At 39.1% G+C, this 24,601-nt stretch overlaps 1 protein-coding gene across 1 annotated transcript in view; it reads right to left on the bottom strand.

Moving 5' to 3' along the window:
- htr2aa (5-hydroxytryptamine (serotonin) receptor 2A, genome duplicate a) overlaps positions 1 to 24,601 on the bottom strand; it is a 51,885-nt gene that overhangs the window by 12,859 nt on the left and 14,425 nt on the right. Inside the window, exon 2 of the mRNA XM_072397403.1 lies at positions 7,074 to 7,274. Within this exon, the coding sequence (XP_072253504.1) occupies positions 7,074 to 7,274 (201 nt within the window). The remainder of the gene's footprint in view (positions 1 to 7,073; positions 7,275 to 24,601) is intronic.

The raw sequence follows: 24,601 nt of genomic DNA, 5'->3' as shown, positions 1-24,601 counted from the left end.
ATAAATTTTTGATACGATACACAAAAGTCACTGAAAAATGTGTTGTATCAAATGTTAGAGCTAATAGAGCGGCACATTTAAGGGCTAAAAACCCCAGAAGATTCGGTTATATAAAAAAAGATTCTGTTACAACATCCTCCTGTGCTTCCAGCAGAGGGACCGCAGACTTGGTCCAGACAATAAAAACTAATTATCAGCCAGGCAACAGGAAAAATATCTCATGATGTGTTAGAGCAGTGGTTCAAGGCAGATTATAGAATTTACACAAATCAGGTTCCAAAAATACTAAATTGAATTTTCCTGTGGTGGATGCACTGCTGTTCCCCTAAAGAAAGTATTAAGGTTTATTTGTTGCAGGGATTACCAGGGATATCTTTGCTGCCATTGGATGTGTGTTTGACCAGCTCTTCCCAATTGGATGGTGGTGTGTATAAAATCTCATATGGGTTAGGAATCTGTTAAATAGAATTCATGTTTTTAATTGTGTTAAAGTTAGATTGTTTTAATGTTATTATAAAAACAGCCCTCACAGCTGCCAACACCTACAATGAAACATGGTTGAAATGTGATAAGGAAAAGAATCTAAACTTATAAAGTGCCTGAACCTTTTTACAGAGTTCTTCACAGACAGGAGGAGGAAAATCAAAGAATATGTGAGAGAGACTTGGGTTAGTCTGCAAAAGGAAGCCAAGAACATCTCAGCTCAGTGAATCAGAACAAACAATGAACAAACTGAAAGCTATTTAAAGAATATGCTGCTGTTTTTGTTCCATTTATTAAGTAGTGCGTGTCACAGCTAAATTCCGGGCAGCCACATGTTTCCATTCAGTTCAGCTCAGAGAGCCAGTCCCAATAGATATTTGGACACACCTTCTCATTCAGTAGTTTTTAATTTTATTATTATTATTTTACAATGTAAATCTGCTCTAAAGAATGACCCTGTTGATCATATGTTCCAGCAGGCAACAAGCTGCATAGTACACTGAATTGTCATGTGAGTTATTATGGTGAGTTGATTATATTCCATTAAGAAAGATGGTGTATTAGCTGTAAGATACATATAGCGCATAAATAGGACAGCAAAGTAAAACATCATAATAAGAATATGTTTGGAAGCTTGTTTTTCATCTGTGGGGAGATGAGTGTGTGAAGATGCACACAGTGCCCTAACTAATCACAGTTTTCTCTGCGGATTCTCTTTAAAAGCTGGTGACAAATATCCATATATAGCATGCACACATTAACTGAGAGTCTGGCAGAAGCAAAGTTCTCAGCTAAATGCTAAACAGTTTGATTTTGCTTCGCCTAAACAGACTGTAATATCTCTGAATCAGTTCCTGTGGATCCTGAAAGCAGAAAAGAGTGTGGAAATAAACCAAGCAATCTAAGACATGATATAAGATGAAATTTAGTTTTATGTGTGCACTAGATTATCTTGTTACGTCTGCACTGCTTCCTCAATTCAACCAGCCATTTATAGACAGATAAGTGGTTGTCGTGAAGCCTGATGATACAAGCCAAAACAGTGATGGGCTTCTCCAAGAGAAGCTGTATTTCTGAGAAACAAAATTTATTGGCAAGATACTGTAAATGATGATCAAGTCCTAGATTTCATGTTGTGGATCTGAGCTTGGAGAGTTGGTCTAAATTAGCTCTCAGCAGCTTCAGGAGAAGTTGTTTGCAACCTCAGCCGCTCAGAATGACAGAACTAATGAAGTGGAGGCAATAGGAAGCAAACACAGACTTCAGCTCCATCAGGGAGGTCGGAGGAGTTAGGTGACTCCAAATGAATTAGGGCCTTTGTTTTTGGTCGATAAAGTTTAGGGAAAATGCACAGATTGGACGAGGGGTTGTTGGGTCTAATGAAAAAAAAGAAAGAAGTTGGAGGGAAGTTTTCTGTCGTTTCATTTTAATTTCTTTCCTTGTCTTGTTGATCCCCTTAATCCTTCCCACTGGACTGTGAGAAATGACAGGACTTATTTAAGTTATTCATGAACAATTATTTGTTTCAACTTATTTAATTAGACTTATAATGGACCTGTCATTTCAACATAATTAAAGGAAACTGTTATAATCCCACAGCTGGACTGTGAATTAACATGATATGTTACTATATTGATTAGCTGTGTCAGCTTTTACTGCTCTTATTTTCTCCGCAGTTCTCTGAACGGGAAGGTGTCTCTCCTAAACTGCCCCTTTTTAGTTTTTTTTTTTAATGGAGAAAGTTTCTTTTGTGGGGCTACTGACACCTACAGATTTTGCACTACTCAAACTAAAACGTTCAGTTTCTAAGAAACTATTTCTTTTTCAGATGAGGTTCCTCATCACTTGTTGCAGTCATGTTTAACATGAACAGGACAAAGATGCTTGTAGATTTTCGGAAGAGTAGGAATAAGTCCAGCACTATCTCCATCCTGGGAGAAGAGGTGACAGGATGGAGGACTAGCGATACCTAGGAGTTTACCTGGACAGCAGATTAGACTGGAAATTCAACATTGAGGCACTGAGATGTATCTCTTCTATAAGTTTGTGTTGGTGGAGAATCTGGTTTGCAGCCATCTGCCTGAGCAGCAACCCCAGAGACAGTGACTGAAAGAAACTTAACATATAGATAGAGAAAGCTGGCTCTGTTCTGGGGTACTGCTTCAAATCCGATTGTACAAGCATGTTGCATCAACTGCTCAGCAAGATGCACAACACTGCACACCCTCTACACACAACAAAGTGCTCAAACAGTCTGAGGCCTCGTTTTTTTTTTATCTCTGACAAGTACAGAGGGTCATTCCTGCCCACAGCAACACACTCACGTAATGAGTACTATTGGTTGATGTTCTTTTTATGTATCAGTTCTTGTCTAAATCATCAACCGCAATACTAATTTCCCTTTGGGGATTAAAAAAGTAATTTTCTATTTCTAAAACACCAGATGGTTTGTTACATAAGACTGGTTGGGAAGTCCTCCATAGAAACCATCTGGAAAAGAACAGGCATGTTCACAAAGAATTTAGGATATGACTAAATGAGGCATTTCTTTTTACCATGATTGAACAGTTCAGTGAAGCACTGCCAACAGAGATGGTCCATGATTAGGACCATCAGGCCATACTTTACTGTGTGTGATCACACATAAAACCTGCCAGCGTAGGTCTATGTGTGCGTATTGTTTAAGGAGATGATGAAAAGATTCACTACAGAAGAAAGGGAAGCCAGTCAGGGCAAAGTAACAGCATAGTCAAAGTTATGTTGAGGACCTGCGATTCATGTGAATATTTATGTGGATTTTACTTTGTTAACTACCAACTAGCTAAACATGTTCACAGGACATGTGCATCATGGGTAAGAATATTCCTTAATAACAGAGACCTCATTCAGTCGAATGACTAAATTCTTTAAGTCTTCAGGAATAGTTCTCCAGCCTCCTCTTGAAGGACATCCCAAAGCTCTTTGAATGTTGGCTGCCTTTTGTTCCGTTCTCTGTCAGATGATCCCACACTGCTTCAATAATGCTGAGGTCAGGGCTCTGGGGAGGATTCATCCCTCCATAAGACCTGTTGCCACTGATTTTCAGTCCAGTCTCAACCTTTTCTCTCCGTTTCCCTTCCTTAAGAATGGCCTCCTAACAGCCTATGGAGACCATTTCTGATGAGGCTTCAGCCAACACAAGATGGATAAACTTAAGAACCAGATGCATCTCTTATTTCCCAAGGTCATCACTTTCAGGTACTGTTCATCTGCTGTACATATACTTTTTTTTAGTCTTGTCTCTTCTTCTTTTGTCCTTCACTTGTCCCATTTCCTTGTATTTTTTACAGACACCCAGCCCACCATGCTGAAATATGCTAAGTTTTCATTGTCTGTTGTTTTTAGACACAACACTTGTTCAGGTGCCTTTTTAAGCTTGAATGATTTTATAGGTCAGTGTTAAGTGGCTTAACAAACAAAAAAACATATTCCTCTTAACTTTAGTGGAAAGCAGTCAATGTACGAAGAAAAACTTTGAATGACCTTCAGAAAGCCTGGATAACTATTGCTCACGAAGATTACAAGAAAGTCTGGCTGCTTGGAAGAAAAATATCAAGAAATGAAGAGTGGGTCACAACTCTCCACAGTACTGTGTTTCCAAGGTCAGACAAGTAACAGAAGTAAAATGACAGTTTCTCCAGTTCATCATGAAATAATGATAGAGGCGAAGCCTTGATCCTTTTGAAACATCTAATCAGTGAATCATTATAACTCACTTCAAACACTCTATGGTGTCTCATGTGAGTCTTTGTTCCATTTCCACCATTTCACCTTAAGAACATGACAGTGTGTCACAGGAGGAATGCTGTCTTCTGACCTGTCTGGTCTTGCGGTTGATGGATTTTTTTTGCTTTGCATTTCTTGTCTTAGTTTTGCCTTTTTCTATGGTTGCTTTGTCTCTGTGGCTGATTTTTTGTCTCTTTGGGGTAATTTTACATGCCTTTGTTGTTATTCTGTCTCTTTATCTTAATTTGTTTTGTAGTCCCTTTATGTTTCCTCTTGTTAGCATTTTGCAACGTTATGTTGGTGTTTTGATGTTTTTCTTATTGTGCATGTAGTTTTGCAGCTTTTTGTCACTTATTGTTATTAACTTATTAACATGGTGTATGTGAATGCGGTCATGCTCCATCCCCTTGTTGTAGTTTGGATTCTGACCACGGCGACGTTGATCACTCTGTTGCCATTTTGTCGCTGAAGGTGAGCTTAAGCACTAAGGTATTATTACTGAACTCCAACAGTGCACCAGAACTTTCTGTGAGGGTAAAGGGGATTTAAAGTGCCATTTCTTTACATTTGTATTGTACATTTGGCATTTGTGTTATTCTGTACAAACTGCTGTTATGTTCCAAAACCACGAAATGTCCTCTTTAGATCAATGTTGGTATCAAATAGCTTTGACATCCAGGTTTAATGTCTCTACCATCTATCAATATGAAAGTCATGGAGCTGAGCATACCTTCAACTGGAGAAAAATGGATTTTATAGCATTTATCTTCCAAATTAACTCAGTGTGAAAGCACATCAACAAAAAATTAGGAGAACTTATAAATTATTACAGGAGAGTGGAAATGTTTTTGGAGAATTGAACCCCAAACAGCAGCAGGTGTTTTTTACAGACTGACTGCATACATTTATGAGCTGTTCTTCATTTACCTAATTTTCACACAGTAATTGTAAATACTGGGTGCACAAAACTGGGTGCAGTCCCACCACCTCCATCACTGAGTCGCTGCAGGCTTTTGACTACCGCCATATCATTACATTTCCTGCTTATCTAGGTCCATTGACATGAACAGCTGGAGACCAGCGAGGCAGACAGAAGCTAATTATCAGGAGCTGATTGTTCTCTGTCTTGTATAAAAATTATATTGAGTCATAGATGTCACTTGTGTCTTGTGGAAATTGCATCTCAGGAGGAGCTGACTGCCCTCATTCTTAGGTGATTTGTGAGTTTGTTGTCTGTATTTCCTCGGAAGGAAAGTCAGTTTAACAGCAGCCTCTGTCGAGTGAAGCTTATCTCTTTATGAACTAAAAGAGACACTTTTTATTATCATAAATAACTAAATGGGAAGTGAGGAGCTATGCAAGGTGCAGAACTTAGATGAACAAGGACACACAAATAGATATAATTTCTGAAACAGAAACCCATTTATTTCATCTCTAAAAACCCCATACTGCACTGATAAGGAATAATAGAAGCTCCAGCCTAACACTGAAATATCCAGTTTTTCAAGGAGATTTCATCATAGCCTGAATGGATGAGGGCAACCACTTTTTCTATGCACATACACATCTTTGCATCTGCATGCAGGTGTTTAACATGAAAATAGTTAGTTCTTTAAAGCTACAGTTTTCTTGTGTGCTTGTTTTCTGTCAGATATTTTTTTTGAATTTATCCTCAAGCAGCACTTCTCTGTATCAAAAAAATGTTGACATTTCTTTGTGTTGGAGATTTTTGTGAAAAGGTTTTGGAAACAGAACAAACCTCAGGAGTAAAGACAATAACTAACAATAAGAGATGAGAGTAAGTAACTATTGCAGGGATATTGCAAAACAATAGACTATTCACATATTCAGTACATCCCCACAGTTGTTTTGAGGGATCCAGTAGGAGTTTTAATTTCAAACTACCTGCCTGTTACGATTTATATTGCCACTCCAACTTCTTTTGCCATCACACTTAAATGTTCTGGTCTCTGTGTTATGACAGGTCAGCAAGCTGCTGCCAGTGTTGTGTTCAGTTGAGGCTGACAGCTGTTTCGAACAGGTCTAATTATCTGAAATGATCAGAAATTAATATTTGTGCTCACTACAGCCTACTTATTGCTGTTTTGCAGTCTAGTGGTAAGCATAATTGACAAGTTGAGGCTTATTTTACAGTTTTCTGATTCAAATTTTTTCAAATTGACTGTAGGTGTGAGAATTAGCATGTTCCTAAAGCTTCCTAAAGATGGCATTTCCCCCCAGAAAAACTATTTTTGTGTTTAAACACAGCTGAAGATTTCCCTGTCAGACCTTACTTCTAATGGGCTGCTACATGTTTATTTCAAACCTTGTAGAAATGGAAGAAGAGAAACAGTGCAAGCTTTACTTCATAATTAAATTTTTTAAGATTATGTGAATTATGAATTCCACATAAATTTATTCTGCGTAATCAGTAGCATCAGGTTTATGTGCAGAACTGAAAACTTCTATACCCTTCAATATAAAGGAAAATGCTGCATTTGAATAAACCTGAAAATTAGGTGCTGCACATCAAACGTGTTACAATAAAGAAATAAAAACTGACTTCTCAACCTTTCTTTCTGTAGATATTCATCATGTCTGTGGACAGCGGTGCTATTGTGGGAGTAAACTGTTAAAAGAAAATAAATGAATAACAACATTCACCACAGATTGTTATCGGTATCCCTTGGAGAATAATGTAAAAGAAACTCCTGCATGTACCTCAGATCAATGGCAACTCTATACCCTTATTAGATGAAAATATCAAACAGCAAAGCATTTCATCATTTTTGACATTTTGATGATTTCTCTCTTTGTGTACATACCTACTGATATCGTCCACACTGCCATGATCTTAATGCGAGCCTTCGTGTGGGAATTGAAGCGACTGTGGTGGATCGGGTTTCGTATGGCAATGTATCGATCCAGAGAGATGGCACACAGGTGCATGATGGATGCTGTGGAGAACAGGACGTCCAGGTAGATCCAGATTGGGCAAAGGTCAGGGGGCAGGGGCCACTGGTAATCTGTAGAGGACAGGGAGATGGATAAACATTGTAGATTTAGTCACGATTGTCCCAAATTGTCCCAAACTGGATGAATATGTGGTTTACTTCTGGCGATGTTTGTGGTTTCTCTCAACAGCTGTCGAAAAGAGGCGTGTTTATTGTTACACAAAGCTCACAATTAAGAGTCAGAAATAATATGCCCTTCAAAACTGATAATGACCTCACTTCTAACCAAAGCCCCCAATCTGTTTTCTAACAATAATGTAGGCTCTTTTTTGTTAGAAAGGCCAGATGAATGACAACAGAAGTAACAGAAGCTTAAAATCACACAGGCGACAGAACCAGGCACGACTCAAACACCAGTCCTCTGGTTGATTGTTTAGTATTTGGGCCATTCCACATCATCCTCTGAACAGTCTTTATAATATACTGACTGAGCTGAACAAGGGAATTTGCATCCAGCAGAATAGAGCTGCAAATTCAATTATTCACATCATTCACACCATAGGCATTGATTATATCGTGTCTGCATGTAATTTCACATGCTGACGCATTTTGTGTCACCAATAACACATTAACCACATATTTCTGTGAAACCTGCTGGCTGAAAAGAGTGAGCTCTCAAAATACAGTCAAACTGTGCTGGGAGTTTGGAACAAAATAGATCTTTTTTCAGACGCTTAATGCATAAATGTAAATGTGTTGCAGTAGAGCCAACCTCTCTTTGAATAGTAATGCCCATTTTTTTTTCATTTTAATAAAGACCAGTGACAGAAATTCTGAATATGTTTTAAAATGAAGCTGGTGGAACAATGGATAACTCAGATGTGACCACATAATGCCAAGTTTTTATATTTGATTTCAGGCTGTAGATGGAAGTGAACACAGCCTCCATTACTGCAGTGTCAGCTCCTGAGAAACCCTGTATATATAACATTCAGTCAATCACACCTCATTTGAGAGATACATATTGTGGATGTTGCATAAATTGCTTCACGGTTTAAACAATAAAAACACCCCAATGCATTAGGACATTTTATGTTGTCCTATCTTTTCAGAGGACTTTCCCAAAAAGAAAATAACAAAAGATGCATTTACTGTCTAGTGCAAATGCATTACAACAAATATTTATTTCTGTCTCAAAAAACAGACATCGGAAGGTTGTAGTTGTCCTATAATCACCAGTAGACTCAGGTATAATCACTCATTATCACTATGATCACTACGACCAGCTATGTATTTTTCTGCGATTATTTCAGGTGACCTCCCTGATATGAATGGAAACTAACACACTGGGAGATCATTTGTTTTTTGTCCCCGACTACTGATTGTATTTATTTCAATGTAAATCCAGCATGTTATAAAAAGGCATTACCTGGGTTATTTCGGTGGTTTCCATGGACCTGTTGCATGTTGGTTGCCTCCGAAAAGCTAATTACACAGTGCCGCACAGTGATAAATGGAATGAGTCATAAAAATGGAGCAAAGCCAGAAGCTACCTCAAACTGCGAACAAGCTCCAGATACAGCGTCGTTGTCTAAATGCAGGTGCACAGACATGAAATAGATATCTGCTTGCATGCACATGTCTTCACATCTAAAACACACACACACAGCATGTCTCCCACATGGTCGTCATGCTGCCTCTGTAGCAGCTGTCTCTAAATATAATCATGTAAGTTATTCTGGAAATCATTCGGCTGCTGAAGGAGCTATAATACAACATTGTGAATATCAATGTCAATGGAGACAGGTTTTCATGCCCCATACATCAAGGTGCAGTTCAAACTGCCTAACACAGGAACTGAACACTAACAGATAAGAACAGAAGGGGATGAGATGATATAAGGAACAGAAAGTAGAGTCTTTAGAAAGCAGCGGAAAAACAATTATGTTTTCTTAAAAATAAACGCAACCACTATAAAAGTGTGAAGGACATACCAGCTGCCCCGTGAGGCTGCAGCACCCTTCATGCAACAGAAAAAGAGAGTAGAGCCAGAGTGGATGAAATCAGAAATATGTCTTGTCCAACTTGAAGTTGCAGCCCTAATGATTAACACTTATGTGTTGAATTTTTTACAATTTCAAACAAGTCACAGTTAAAACAACTAAATAAACACAAAGGGAGATTCCAGATGAAGTTCAGTGCTTGGGATTAGTGGCACACAGCAGAAGCAAGGTCAAGTGAGAAGCCATGGCACTCGGAGAGCCACCAAAGTCAACAGGAAGCTTTCTCGCTGCCAGCTCTAGCACTGCTTGGCTAGCTCAGAAACTTGTCTTGTTCCCAGGCCTGTCTAGTGGGACTTCAGGAGCTTGTGGTGTCTCATCTTGTGGCAAAGCCAAGACTCTGCTCTGCATGCTCCTGGGCTAACCCAGTTCCTGCCTCTATCTAGCCTAGCACCCCTGAGTTAATGGCTCAGATATGTGTTGTGGGCTCCCCTGGCCTGTACTAACTTATTTTCAGTTTGGAGATAGGTCCAAAATTTACTACTCTTGTATTTTTAAAATTAATCGGTACAACACCTCCAGTTAATAATGTTTGAATGTTAGTTCCACCAATCTCAAAAAGTCAGTCAGAACATGGCAATAGATAACATTGGCGGGATGGATGACAGTTTCATGACACCAACAATTTTCTTTAGCAAACATGACAAGAAACATTCATACTATCTGAAGACAGAAGATGGGTGATGTGAGGTAAGTGATCTAAAGTTTGTAAACTTTGTAAAAATATGTAGGATTTTTTTCACCTCCTACTATTACTATTAATGCAAATTCACACTTGTCTTAATAGCAGTGACCTAATTGAACTCAGACCTTAAGTAACAGTGAATTGGCTCATATCTATGCATTCAAGGTAGGTAAATGTTCAAGGAAAATCACTTTCTGCATTTAAGAGATTTCCCCAGGAGCCATCCTGTTTGACAAAAACAGACTCAAAGTTGAAGGGAATAGAGCCAGAGTACCAAAGCATTCTGGGTGACGATGGCATATTTGCTTCCCCTACTCCTGCCACCTAATTTTCTGTTGTTCCCACAGTGTGACGCGTGACAGACAACCTGCTCCAGGCTTTTATTATTTGGGAGGAGATGACTCACTCATGTTGCTCAAGGTCGTCATGGTCACCGCCAGACTCTCTGCTATTGCCTCCTCCTCGCCATCATCGCTCCTGCTTTATTCTGTCCTCTTTTCATTCTCATTGCTTTCTCAGTGCTGTCTGTCCAGGTTTGTCTGTATTACCTTATTTTACAATTGTGAATCTCTTCTAGCTGCTCTCAGACAACCCCAGTATGATAACAGCCTTCGTTCTTCCTTACTTTTCTTCCTGTTAAGCATCAATTTAGATTTAATAGAAAAAATGAAAAAAATTTCAAGTGCAAACTTGCTTTCAATCTTGTTCTTTACTCTGTGTTGATATATATATTTTTTGTTGTTGTCTCCATGCTGTTTTTAAACAAATAATAGAACAACACAATTTCTATATAAGAAATTGGTTAAAAATTCTGACAACAGTTATGCTGCAGCATGCAAAATCAGGAGTTTAAAAGCAAATATTTAGACTTATCCTCACTCGCAAGGGACAAACCACATATCTAAAGCTAACTTAATAGAAATCCATACAAAAAATGCTGAGATGATTCATACTGCAACAAAGTGTTGCATCAACAGACTGTACTGGTTATGTTCTAATCCTGAGTCGCTAAATGCTGAGATTATCTGATATCATGTCTGATCAGGTTTACTTAACTATTGATTGAACATTAAAACAAGTCTTCATGTATTCTTGTGCTTTAGATTGGTCGGGCCATGCTGATTCAGTTTCACAGCAAAAAAAACGTAATATCTCGATTGGTCCAGACCGCAGGACGTTGCAGTCTCACAAAACTGGCTAAACAAGTTGTACAATAGGTTTTCCAGAGGATGTCAATGCTGTGATAAAGCTTTTGTCGAGCTGTGTTGACGTAATGTGATGATATAGACTCTCACAACTACACTTGACAGACCAGATTTCCATAAACACACCTAGATGGGGGTAGGAGAGGCTTCATAATGCCTTAATCCAAGAACAGATTTCTTGTCTGAATCCTGTACAATGTTTTCCACTGTCACTATTCTGTTTCCTCTTCCACTTGTGATTAATTACTTTTCTATTTTAGGGTTAAATGCTCAAAATACATTTTTAGGGTTTGAAAAGCACACATTTTTACATCTTGTGCATAAAAATGGTTTGTCCACCTCCAGTGGGGAAAATCATTCACAAAATGTCTGGTTGTTTTTCTATGAATGTGGGCGAACAAATAACTGATTCAGCAAGATAAAAAGGGTTAGCTGATTATCCAACTGTAGTGTATTGTGGACAAAATAATTTGTTCACATAATTTTGACTCTCATTTACATGCTGTTGTTTTACAGATTGGTACAGTTTGTTTTCATCTAGGTTTTCGTTGATTTAAACCAAATGAGAGAATTTGACTCCTCTGAGATAAATCATGAATACAAAGATATGAAATGGCCCAGCCACTTTCCTTATTTTTCAATGTTCTTCATAATGCATTTTGATGCCCATATTATTTAATATAGTTGGCTTGTAACTCCACATTTATGTGCAAACATGAAAAAAGTCCTGTTATCACACCCATGCATGTGGGTGGTGCAAAGAGAAACCGACTCAACCGAATCAACACAATTATCAAATAATCAAGTGAAAACTTTTATGTTTTAACAAAAGCATCTAAGTATCTAAACATCTAACAAACTAAGCAGTTCATAGTGGACAGTGGGAGCTGTCACTGCAAGAAACAGATGCCCAAAAATGCCTCACATGTAGGCTGTGGGTAGCAGTGAATGTGAACAGAATTACACATGCAAGGCTTGACCTCTAGCTCCCTAGAATCATCTTGCGATATTAAAGAAAACATAGTTTATTTTTTTATGATAATGGTCATGTTCTGATCTCAAGAAAACAAAAAAAGATGATTGCACAAGATGAAATAATCAATACATAGAAGTGACCTTTATCATCTTGAGTTAACAGGATAAATCAGCTTGTGATCTTGAGATACCAACAAAACAAATAATGACAGACAAGGATGTTCTTAGTTTCCGTACATTTCTATTGGCTTGTTTGAGTTAAATAAACTAGGCCACATAGTGTAACCAGAGGGTGGTGGTATAGGCTACAGTATTAATGGTTCTAATTCAATTCAGTAATAAATTGTCCTATGCGGAAAAAAACCCAGATCTGGTCAACATCCACCAGAGGGAAATGTTTAGAGCTCTTCTTCAGGAATTTTTAAATTTCTCGGAATATCTTGGATATTTTATCACATCTGGTGAAGGAAAATGTATTGTTCGCTATATTAGACCAGAAACAGCTGGTTTTGTAATGTCATTTTAATCTTTACCAGGTAAGACGCAAATCACAAATATGTTTCCATTCCCTTTAATACCCACATGGTCTTCTGTGAAGAAGAGGAAATACCACCTCTTGTGACTTTATAAACACTTTTTGGATTTATTTGTTTGGTTCTGACAGAGATTAGAGGTATTATAACCTTTATTACACGTGTACTTTCCTATTAAATCTCTAACCTGTGTTCTCCATTTTGTTCTCATCTAAAAAAAACAAAAAGGCATCTTACTATGTGGCTCATCTGATTCCCATTTCACTGTAGAGAACCACGAAGAAACAAACACAATTCCCCCTCAGGGACTGATTGTATCACAATAATCCAGGCTCTGGTGCCTCTGATGGCGATGACCTGGATCCACAGTGAATTATCCCTCAACGAGAGATTTTCCTCACATGCACACAGAACCACCATAAAATCCCTATATATCCCTGAGTTGCAACTCTTTGACCCCATGTCCGTCAGCTGCCTCCTAAAACCTGAAACTTCTGCTCTGGTTCAACATGTTCTGGCATTGTCACCTTTGCCTTGTTCCTCCAGGAGTTCAATGTTTCACTGGCTTGCAAAGCCTCAACAGTTTCAGAGGAGTCAGACCACAGGCGAGAGGCTGTGAAAGTGACATTATTTCTCAGTGCCTGACATCGGTTATACACAGAAGTAATCGGAATTTCTTTTCCTGATTATGTGAGTCAGCACTGTTCAAAGCTGAAGGAACTGAATGTGTCGCAGCACTTGCTCTGATCTGGAGCTCTGATCACTAAATGTTAATGTTAAAGTGTTCTGCAGCTGTGCAGGAACGGTTTACCTTTAGCGATGTTAGGTTTATCATAGGATGAAGTAAACAGACCTGACCATGGAATTTATTTTATACTGGATTGTTTGAGCAGATGAGGTTAATTAAACCGTGCATCACACTGGTTCAGATCACTACAGAACTAAGTAATGATTATGTTATGTTGATTAAGCCAGACACTTACTGTGTTTCATTCCCTTCTCTATTTTCCCTGTTAATTCAACTCATTCTAATTTCCAAAAAATGTGTCACTATTAAAAAACAAGTCTGTATAGTGTTTCTGATATATGCTAAAGATAGCTTGCATTTTACAGTGAGAAAGAGCAACAGAATTTGGTTTAAGGTGGGATACATGGTTTCCACACCAGAGAACTGAGAGGAACTCTGCAGACATACACACTGCCCCATTGAAAGTACTTTTTTGGTAAGCTGGGCTGCAGCCTGTAATCAGTCTACAGTGCATTTTAGAAATGAGAATGACGGCAATCTGTAAAGCCCATGTGGCTCAGTATTTGGGCTGCATGTGTTTGGCTGCAGGGGAACCCGTAGACCCAAAGTGACTGGTACAGATGATGAAACTTACGTCACACAGGTCTTGCACATGAGTGGACAAGGAAACCGTGAATTCCCTTTAAGCAGTGGTAGGTGCTAGAATAAGGTGCTTTTTTCCTGGGTTCATGGGTTTAAGGTCTGGTTTGGCACCAAAACCACTTGGTTTGGTTTCGAGAAAGATCACTGTCTGGCTGAAAATACAACTTTCTACAAAATCCTTTAAAAAGTACACACTGGAAAATTACACAATGTAATTTTCAAGGGGAAAGCATTAGTATATGCTGACTTGAAAGTAAGCGTTGGCTCATCTTTGCACAGCAAATAAAGATAAAATGCATTCGATGTTCATCAAATCATTTTTGTACTCTGATTAGGGCTGCTGGCACACATTTACTGCAATTAATGGATGAGTAAGGAGAGCCAGAGATCCACAGTTGAAAGCAGGATGATTGTTAAGGTGAATGATGGATCAGACTTTAAAGTCTCTGATGTGATTTGCTCTGCGAATAGAATGGCAGAAGAGCCGAGTGCAGGATATCGATTTGCTGATGGACACAGACATGAAGAGATTCGATCACTTCTGTCGTCTCCAAGGGAGGTTAAATCTGGACGATTGCAAAGTCTGAGTGCTGCAGACTGTAAACCACAAAGCAGGTCTTCGTGTGACAAAATCCCACTTTTTAGTTGTCATGTTAAAGGTTTTCAGAGAGTTATAACCCCGGGGAAGAACATCAACACGAATTAAACAGTTCTGTACACTCACTTGTCTCTTTTGTTTTGTGTTTTTTTTGGAAACATTGTCAGATTTACAGGTGAATTTTACCCTTGAACATGTGCCAGGCTACTTAATGGGAGTCCTCTTTTATACACATAAAACACTAACTCATGCATTTTTAAACTTGTTAAACTTTTAGACTCTAGCTACTAAAGAAAGAAGGTCTGAGTTGTACCCTGCGGTGTAATATATGTGGTAATAAAATCCCAGAGCATAAAAACTTATAAAAGTATAAATGGGAACTCAAAACATAAATTATTAAACATTTGATCTTTTACCATCTTTAAAGGAATAACCATGCCATTACTCAATAATACATATATTATACTTCCTCTATACTGCCTGGAAATTCACTCTCCAGGTCATATGTTGGGAAAGTTTTGAAAAATTCACTTTGCCTCATACGTTATGAAATGAGTGACAGGCCTCATTGTAAGGCCTCAGTGTAAGGCCATTAGATGTGAAAGAAACATTTCAATTCTAAGATATTGCACATCGGAGCATAATATAAAAAGATATTCTGCCTGGGTTTCAAGATTAGATAAATATAACCATTGATGTACGTTTCACTTTTCTAAGATGGGATGAAGGGAATTTCTTATCTCAGCAGTGATGCATAACCTGGAATCATTTAATGTACACATAAATACTTTTGGGCAGCTGCAGCTCAAGTAGAGAATTTTTAACCACTAATCAGAAGGGGCTGGTCAAAGCCCCAGTCTCCCCAGCCTGATCGTCCATGGGCAAGATACTGAACCCGGAATTCATCATCAGTGTGTATATGATGAAAAGTGTTGCATACATAGAATAAGAAGTGCTGTATGAATATGTGTGTGTGTGAATGTGCTTGTAAATCACCTAACAGTCTTGGACGTACATTATAAATACAGTCCGTTTAATATAGCAACATTTACAAGGACATAAATTAGTGCACGGTAGCCAACTGCAGGGAGACTTAGAGAAAGAAGCAACAATTTGACAAGACAAGTGAACAAAATATTAAATGTTTGACTCATTTCTACTTTTACTTTATGTGGCATAGTCTATAGTAATGGTCTGACCTCAGTTTCAGACCACACATTTCTCCATTTTTGATCTGTTTTGAAGCTGTGTGTTTGGGTGAAAGCCCAACGCTTAACCACATCCGTTTCAGAGCGCTGGTGTATAATGAGTTGAGAATACACTGTTATTGCTTGAAAACACGGCAGCACATTGTGCTGGTTTGTGCTGGTTATGTCGCTTCTACTACCCTGGAAGCGATGTTGCTGTCTTTTATGTTAGAGCTGAAAACACTCACAACTGAGGTAATCTACATGGACTGCAGGGTGCATAGTATTATGCTTTAAAACAGATTTGCTAGTAATTTTAGTTCTGAGAACATAATTATTACACTAATTCTCTTTCCCATCATGCACATAGAAAAAAGGGGTTTCTTCTCTGTTACCAAACTACAGTTATCAGAAAAGTACCTTGTGAGGTATAGAAATAGTCCATCAGCAAAGAATGGTTTGAAATCACTCCTGACATTTATTTACTTTCTGCAAATCGTGCATGTTAGAGTTCATTCTAAACTGTCTGAAGGTGTGATGGTAATTTCTAAGAGGCACACAATTGTTTTTTCAGATGTGCAGAAAAGAGGATACAAAAATGTACCAATTTTAAAGACAGTGCTTATTCTGTATATACACTATTCTATGGTACAGTTGGACCGAGCATATGCAGCCTTTTGGGATGCCAGATGTGTGACTTCTCTATTTAGGTTTCTTTTAGTTGACTCCATTTTCGAATGAGCCTTTTCTTCCTCAAGTCTGCTCACACTGGGTCTGGTTGGACTTGAGTATGTCTCTTTATAAAAGTTATGAATGCACTTTGAGTTTGGCAGGCCAGCCACAGATTATGAGAACGACTGCAACATGACTGATGACAACGCACTAACGCGTTTCTGGGGCTGCCTCTAGATACAGCACATGTGCATCAGTCTTTGTATTTTAAAACAAACCTGCTTTATCAGACTATTCCCTGACTGGGAAATTAATAAATTTGAAGAAGTCAGAACACAATGGAGCCAGATGTTACAGTCTAGAGGTTCGTGATGTAAGTGTAAAATCTGTGGAAACACAAAATTAGACTGAAGACAAAGAATATAAATACTTTCTATGCTAAAGTTCACAGATACAATTGCTTGTCCTGTTGTAAAGCAGTTTGGCTCCGATTTCTTTCATAAGTAGTTAGGACTCAGAGACCAAGAGTTGACGAGGATCCTGATTATGATTTTTAATTTTTCCAATTTTAAAAGCAAGAGAATGCGCAGAAATGCGCTGAAAAGACTCAGAGACAGCCTTGTTTCCAGCCTAACTGATTTAAGTGGAAATAGAGGGCAGGGAAATGAGCTCCCACAAGAACAGAGCTGCACACAGGAAGGTTGATTGATGAAAGAGATGCTGAGAAAAAACTGAAAAGGGGAGAGCATAGGGAGGAAGAGAAGAAAAAGAAGGAGGGGAGTTTGGGGAAAAGATGAACTAATTCCACACAAACACACTCAGTGTGAAGTCTACAAATTTAACAGTGACTTGACCACATTGGCACACACGCCTACTGTAAACACTTTAGATTCCCAGACTCTAAGCCATGCTCTGATCAGCTTAATGCACCTGTTTACCCCCAAAACTTGTTTCCTGCATCTGCCACATGTTAGAGGGTGAAGCCAGGAACGCATACACACATTATCTTTGTGTGTACTCGATGTGGACACTCTAACCCAAACTTTAACGCTAATCTTGACCTAACCTCAAGAAGAAAAATGAACAGAGCTCATCTTTAGGAATCACTTTTGTTACTCATGTTACTCTGGGGACATTTGGGATTTTTGGGGAAAATGCTGGCCAGTCATGTCAGTTCGTGCGTGGGCCCAAAGCAGAAACAGCTGGTGAGTAAGATTATTTTGATCTTTGCCAGGTCAGATACACAAAGTTGTCTCCATCCTTTCATGTGAATCAAGTCATCTTCAAAACAGGCTAAAATCTTCTCAAGCAAGTGTCTGAGCTTTTTTTATGTGTCAGTGAAAGATTCATTAATCATCTACACCATGTTGGGTCTATGTGTATTTGGTGTCACAACACTCACCCCTCATAAATCATGGAGTAACATACTAAACTGCAAATTAATTATTTGATTGTTCACTCCCACATCGGCTGTACCCAGCTGAGACAAAAGACATCCTAAGTTCAGTAAAAAATGCTGGTGATTATGCCACAGTTCAATCCAAAGTATGTGTTGATAAAATAAGTTTATTGTGCAGGTTTTCCCGAGGCATTAGAATGAGAGAGCGGGTGATGAGACAGGAGGGAAGCCAGCGGGCAAACAATTGAGAGCAGAGTGCCGAGTGTGATGAGAGAAGTGAATGAGGAGGCAGGCAGACGACCAAAGAGATACCGTCTCCCTGGGTTCAATACAGGTTACAAGCTGGGCTGTAAATACAAATAACAAAATGCGACAAAAGAAAGAAACAATGAAGACTACACATATAAAATGAGCATTACAAGATAAGACAGGTGTTTTTCTGATCCTTTGTTCCTATGTGAGCCCTGTTATGCTTTCAGTTGCCTTCTATCACATCTTATACACAGATATCCTCATATCTTCCCCCATAGTTTTCTATTTTCACCATTCAAACCACATATATTCCATCTTACCTAAGTTGATGTATGTTTTTGAAACTGTTTATTGTTTTATGTATTTGCGAAGAACAACAGAAATCCATGACCAGCTCGTCTCACCTAAAGCACCAAAAGGGTAATCAAAATGAAAAGGCATTGTTACAAACTGCAACCCTTAGCATTCAGCAGTTTGATAGCTGTGGGAATTAAATAATTCACATATGTATTTGTTCTATGAGAGGGAGCATAAAATCGGTGACCAGAGGGCATAATGGGAGAAATGTCTCGTCAGTACATGGTCAGGTTGGTTAATAATAACGCTTGCCTTCTGGGCAGCTCTTTTCTCCTGTAGAGAGCTCAGGTCTTCTTGCTGGGCTCCAATAATCTTAGAGCAGACCGTAACAATGCCATGCAAAATATTTTTATCTTTAACAGACAACGCTCTAAATCAGCATAGAAAGAAGAATGTTAATAAACTCTCAGTGATAAAAATGGATGAAATATGCTAAACACTTTCAATCATGAGATTGTTGAGTCACACAGAGTCTGTAGAGAGGGCCACAGACATACACCTCTGTGAAGGTATAAAACGGTCCTTTATGGAGGCCACCGTTACACTTCACATGCAGTTGCTCTCACAACAATAAGAAGTTGTTCCCTGTGTGAACAAACAACCCTTGAGCTTGTTTTTGGGAGGACAGTCTGTCTTTTCCAACTGAGATTCACATGAAACTGCAGGCAGAGGGCTAATTGACATTTCATGACAATCAGTGTCAGAGCTACAGGCTGAAAGTCATTCGGGCACTTCACAGCAGATTTTCTGGGCACAGGGATGGTGGCAGAAGATTTGAAGCATGTGGGAACAAGTCAGTCAGTCGGGACGTCAGTCAGCTGATCAGCACACACCGTCAAGACCCGGCCTGGTACTCCATCTGGGTCAGCTGCCTCGTGGATGTCAATGCAATTCAGCACTTTCCTCACCGGATGTTGCTGGAGGATAAGCGGCTGGTTTGACTGTTGGAGCAGCTCCGCCTCTCGTGATGTCAAATTGAGCGAAAGAATTGGTTTAATACACCAGGCAGCGTGGCGTCATGCCTGTCCCTGCAGCTTGTTTGTGTTGTGATGTGAACATGTTGAGGAGTCATTGTTGTTAAACTGGCTCTCAATGCACTGCTTGTACTCCCATTTTGCTTCCCTAATGCCCTTCTGCTATTTCCCTTGTGCTGCATTGTAGGTTTGCCTGTCGTCTATCTTGAAGGCTGTATTTTGGTCTTAAACATCAAATTCTTTTCTATAGGGACTTTTATGTGATTGAAAATTATGACTATTACATGAATCATTTGTTTTCCAGCATCTGAAACAGACAGCTTGCTAAATGCATTAGGGATCCGGGACAACTTTCCATCTGACCTAATCAACAACATATTCATCCAAGCATACCTCTGAGAGGATTAGTAAACATGAGAGCAGCAGCAGTCATCGTGACAACACAGGAAAATTGGGTTTACTCTGCTAAACAAACATATTCTCAATATATAATGATGCAAAGAGGGAATTGAGCCACACAATGATGAAATGAGGTGTGATTACTCAGATACCTGCACTAAACCCTGTGAGAATAGTGCATCATGCCAAAATGTTCAATCTTCTTGTCTTACATTAGTTCTAAGAGGTGGCTGATACACCATTTTCTCATCCATCCATCCATTTTAATCTAATTTAGGGTTGCGGGGGGGCTGGAACCTACCCCAGCTGAGAGAGGCAGGGTACACCTTGGATAGGTCACCAGTCCATCACAGGGACACACAGAGACAAAAAACCATGCACGCTCACACTCACTCCAAGGATTCATTTAGAATCACCAATTAACCCAATGTGCATGTTTTTGGATGGTGGGAGGAGGCTGGAGTATCCGGAGAGGACCCGCGCTTGCACGTGGAGAACATGCAAACTCCACACAGAAAGTCCTGAGCAGGGATTCGAATCAGGAACCCTTTTGTTATGAGGCGACGGTCGTGCAGCTTGCCACACAAAAAGCCTCTCAATCCATCATACTCCAAATTTAAAGATAATAGAAATGAATTTGAAAAATACCACGTTGCCTTCTGTGATTGTGTCTTTATATCTTAAACCCAAGAATTAGAAAAGAATAAGGAGTAAAAGTACAAGAGGAAAAGAATAAGATCATTTTAGAAACTCAAGTGGATGAGTGGGTGGAATTCAATACTTAACTCCCGCAGCTCTGTTTTTAAAGAAATAATGCACAGTCAACAAGGGATAAAGGGTGAGGACAGGGCAACACCACTAATGCTGAGATCTTACAATGTAGAACTGAGCACTATCTGGTTTTGCCTTTTCGCCAGCATTAGCCACTAAAAAAACAGTTTCACACTCTGTATCCAGTCCAAACAATGTCATTGTTACTCTCTTGTACAAACAGAACTTGAGGACTTGAAAGCCCTGCAAGATGAAACCACTGATCTGGGATTTCACAGGAAAAAGCAGAGTTAAACCTTTCTCATGACATTTTGTTAAATGCTAATCGTGAGTATATTTTGCGGCCTTGTTTGAGCTTCCAGACGGTGAAACTTAAACTGATAGACAGGACGCAGTAATGTGGGTTTTACTGCATTTAATTTCAGTTCTTCAAGAGAAAACACTCATCCCCTGTGGATTAGTGTCACCCTCCAGTAACTTCCTCAACAGAACAAGCTTCAAAGTGTCCACAAAATTGAGGTTGGGAAACAGGGATCATTTTATATTCTGGGTCATCACATGTTTTTTGGCCAATGCAATATTAAAGATAATTTGCACTGAACCAAAGTGGAATTGAAGAAACACACAATAAAACATCTTGTACTTTTTCACTGTTCTGCCTGATGTCATCACTGAAACTGAAAGGTCAGTTTTTGATATGAAAACAACATGAGCCATTCAGAACCATTATTGCCACATTGACATGAGCTCCTTTACCAAACCAATCCATCACTACATCCATTTGAGTCAGCCAGGCCTTTGTCACATCCTGATTGTATTTCCCTGTCTCTCTCCTCAGATGGTTGCTGTTGCCCTTTTGATTGCTGGGGCCTGACGCCTTCGCTTGTCAGCTTGACTTTTTCTTTGTTTTCTATGTGAGGCACATCTTGGGTTTTGTGGCTCTTGCCTGCAACAGCTGTAACAGTGGAGCAAAGACCAAAACCCATGGGATGTTCAGTCACAAATCTAGTGTTGCTTTATGTGTCATAGAACATCATGTACTGTGACGGGATCTGTGGAAATAATGAGAGAATAAATCTGCAAAAGAATAAGGAATAAGAGAATTTTAATTTTGTGGGAGGCTGGGTTAGTCGTTCGGGGGGAGCTATGTGTCTGGCTTAGTTAAGGTTCTGGTGGTCTGTGGATGGTGCTGTCTTGCAGAGGTGGGTGTGGTCAATGGAGGGGCCTACGCCTATGGCTGTTGGCTCTGGGTCAGGCAACCGGGCTGCTCTGGCGTGGGATGGGTGATGGTGTCAGGGGGCTGCCCTCTTTCCACAGGGGATGGCGTGGGATCTTTGCTTTTCTTTGTGGTCATTTTCTGTTTCACATTAGATCACGAGACTTGTTTTTTAACCCCTAGTCGTTTATATCTCTCTAGTTCCCTCGGTTTCATAAGAAAAGATGCAACAGGTAGGTTTGTCCACATGTTAAAAGGTATAAGGCCCATAAACTATATGATGATAGCATTTTAAATTACCTGTGGTTTGGCATAGGGCAAGGATCATTAGATGCGATGCCAATCTGTTACCATGTATTGATTAATATTTACACCCAACTATGTATTAATTAATTTATGTGCCTTAATTGACTGCAACAGAAGTTGAAAAAGTAAAAAGTCTTTAGGCAAAATTGGGTCTGGTGATATCTGCTCAGTTGGTATGACAGTTTTCATTCATTCATCCAGCTCTTTACCATCTTATAAACATTCTTTTAACATGTTTTGGTTGTTTGGTATCAAATACCAAATAAATGCGAATTACGAATTGCAAAGAAATCATAGACATGTGATCCTCTTTAAGTACAGAAAATGTCATTTAACATTTTTTTTTCTAACTTGCATGACAGTTTTACATCAAGAAGAATGTAGAACTGTTAGAAAGCAGATCAAATAGAGATAATTAAGTATAGTAATATAGCAATTTTTTAGCCTTTTTTGTAAACTTACATTTTGTGCTGTGAGCCAACACATGGTGTGACTATAACTGTTTTAAATCTGAAATATCCCTTTTACCCACTGGACTAGCTTCTGTTATCTAGTCCGGCAGCTGGATTCTTGTCATACTTATGAGATCCCAATTATAAGAGAATCTGTGCAACAAACCACATGGTGTGTGAACTTAGTGCCTTTTTGCAATTGCTTGTGGGTCCATTCACCCATAACCCATTCACATATAAAATTGAGTTTGAAATGTGCTTAGAAAACAAACCTTTCCTTAATTTATTACCATCATCAAACTGCAGCACACGTCATAGTGACTAGATTACAAATTAACAACACGATACATGTAAATAAACCAGCAGGACAACCCTCGTTGAGGTTGATCTAATCCTTCCCATGTGTCTCTGCTTGTGTCAGTGAGTGAGTCTGAGTGTTCTTCAGTGCAGAAGAAAAGAGTCAAGAAGCAAACAGATGGTTAATTAGCTGAGAACCTGAAAAAAAACAGTGAGCTCAGAGCACACACCTACAAATAAACGCTGTCACTTAAAAACTGAAAAACAAAGGATTGATTCACATTTCATGCGAATTTTCTGAGCGATAATCCTGTTTTACTGAACTGAAAACCTAGCGGCTGAAAAAACTTTTTGGAGATGGAACTCCTTGAGAACTCTCAAGGCTAAACTGTGTGTTCAACACAGAAATGTTTGCCAGACTGAATTAGACTCAGTCTTTCAGCAGCACTTACATCCATGTATTTGGTTGTTACCCGGTGTGACACAGCTGCTCCCTTTCCTCAAGGGAATCTGAGACCAGATGGGATCTAAAATCCCTCTGGCATGTTCTGGTTCTGCCGTTGGGTCTCTACCCGGACAGACGTGACCAGCATATGTGGCCAGGCATCCACTTAGCTCATTGACTGGTCATTTTAGTAAATTTTCTAAATTTAGTCTGTTGTGAGAAAAACGTGTTTTAGTCACATTTCGGTAGAGCAACAGTTCTGGAGGAGCCTCGATCTAGCTGCTTCTATTTGCCAAAAACAGGAAGATCTGTTCACAATTAACATCATCAGAGCTCGCTGGTTTGGTTTGCTGCAAATGCCAGTGTGTTACCTCTCATACGTACATATCCCTGACACAGAAAATCACAGAAAACCCAATCTGTTCCAAAAACTTCAGTAACAGAAAATATGGTAATTTGATTGAAATTTGATTGCATTTATTTTTGAGATTCCAACAGAATCAGACAAACACAATTTTTCTCAGTTAATACCATAATTATCTGTTTATATGTTTATATTATTAATTCTGATCCGCAGGGCAGCATGGTGGTTGGAGAGCTTCTTAAAGAAACCTGGAGAGCTGCAGAACTTTAACCCGATTGCAACATGTAACTTCTAAGTTTCTGCTCCTAAATTACTCTGCAGCTGCTGGAAGCCTTCAGGAAACTTTGACACGCCTAAAGATTAATGAAACATTTTTCTACCAAAGAGAGAAAGTACCTGGATGCCAGACTAAAATGTACAGGCCAATAGCTATTCAATCCCAGATTTTGCATTTTAATCTGATTTAAAACAAATAAGGAGCAGATATGAATTTGAAAATCATATTTCCAGTGACATATTTATCTGAATAAGGGAGCAAAATGAATTCTAACTCCAAGCCAGACAGTGTTTGAGTCTACATAAGCACCGGTAAAGAGAAGATGATATGAGCTCACAGGTTTAACAACTTGACTGTGTGAGGTTTGCAGCTCATTTTTTCTATGCTACAATTCTCTCAACACACTTGCCACAAAACATTTCTGCGAACCACAACTGCACAACGTGGGCAGTCCTTCCTTTTTAAAGCCACTGCTGCGGTGTATAAGTTTACTTCTCCAGTGAGACAAAAACAAACACTAACAAAATGAAAACTGGAAAATAGAGTTTGACAGAGTTGTTTCTTCTTCTTTAAGAACCAGCTTTG

The sequence above is a fragment of the Leuresthes tenuis genome, unplaced genomic scaffold (genome assembly GCF_036924035.1).
Source record: "Leuresthes tenuis unplaced genomic scaffold, fLeuTen1.0.hap1 SCAF_12, whole genome shotgun sequence".
In the NCBI taxonomy this organism is placed as follows: Eukaryota; Metazoa; Chordata; class Actinopteri; order Atheriniformes; family Atherinopsidae; genus Leuresthes; species Leuresthes tenuis.
Note: the sequence above shows the minus strand (reverse complement) of the source record. Positions and strands in the feature narration are given on the sequence as shown.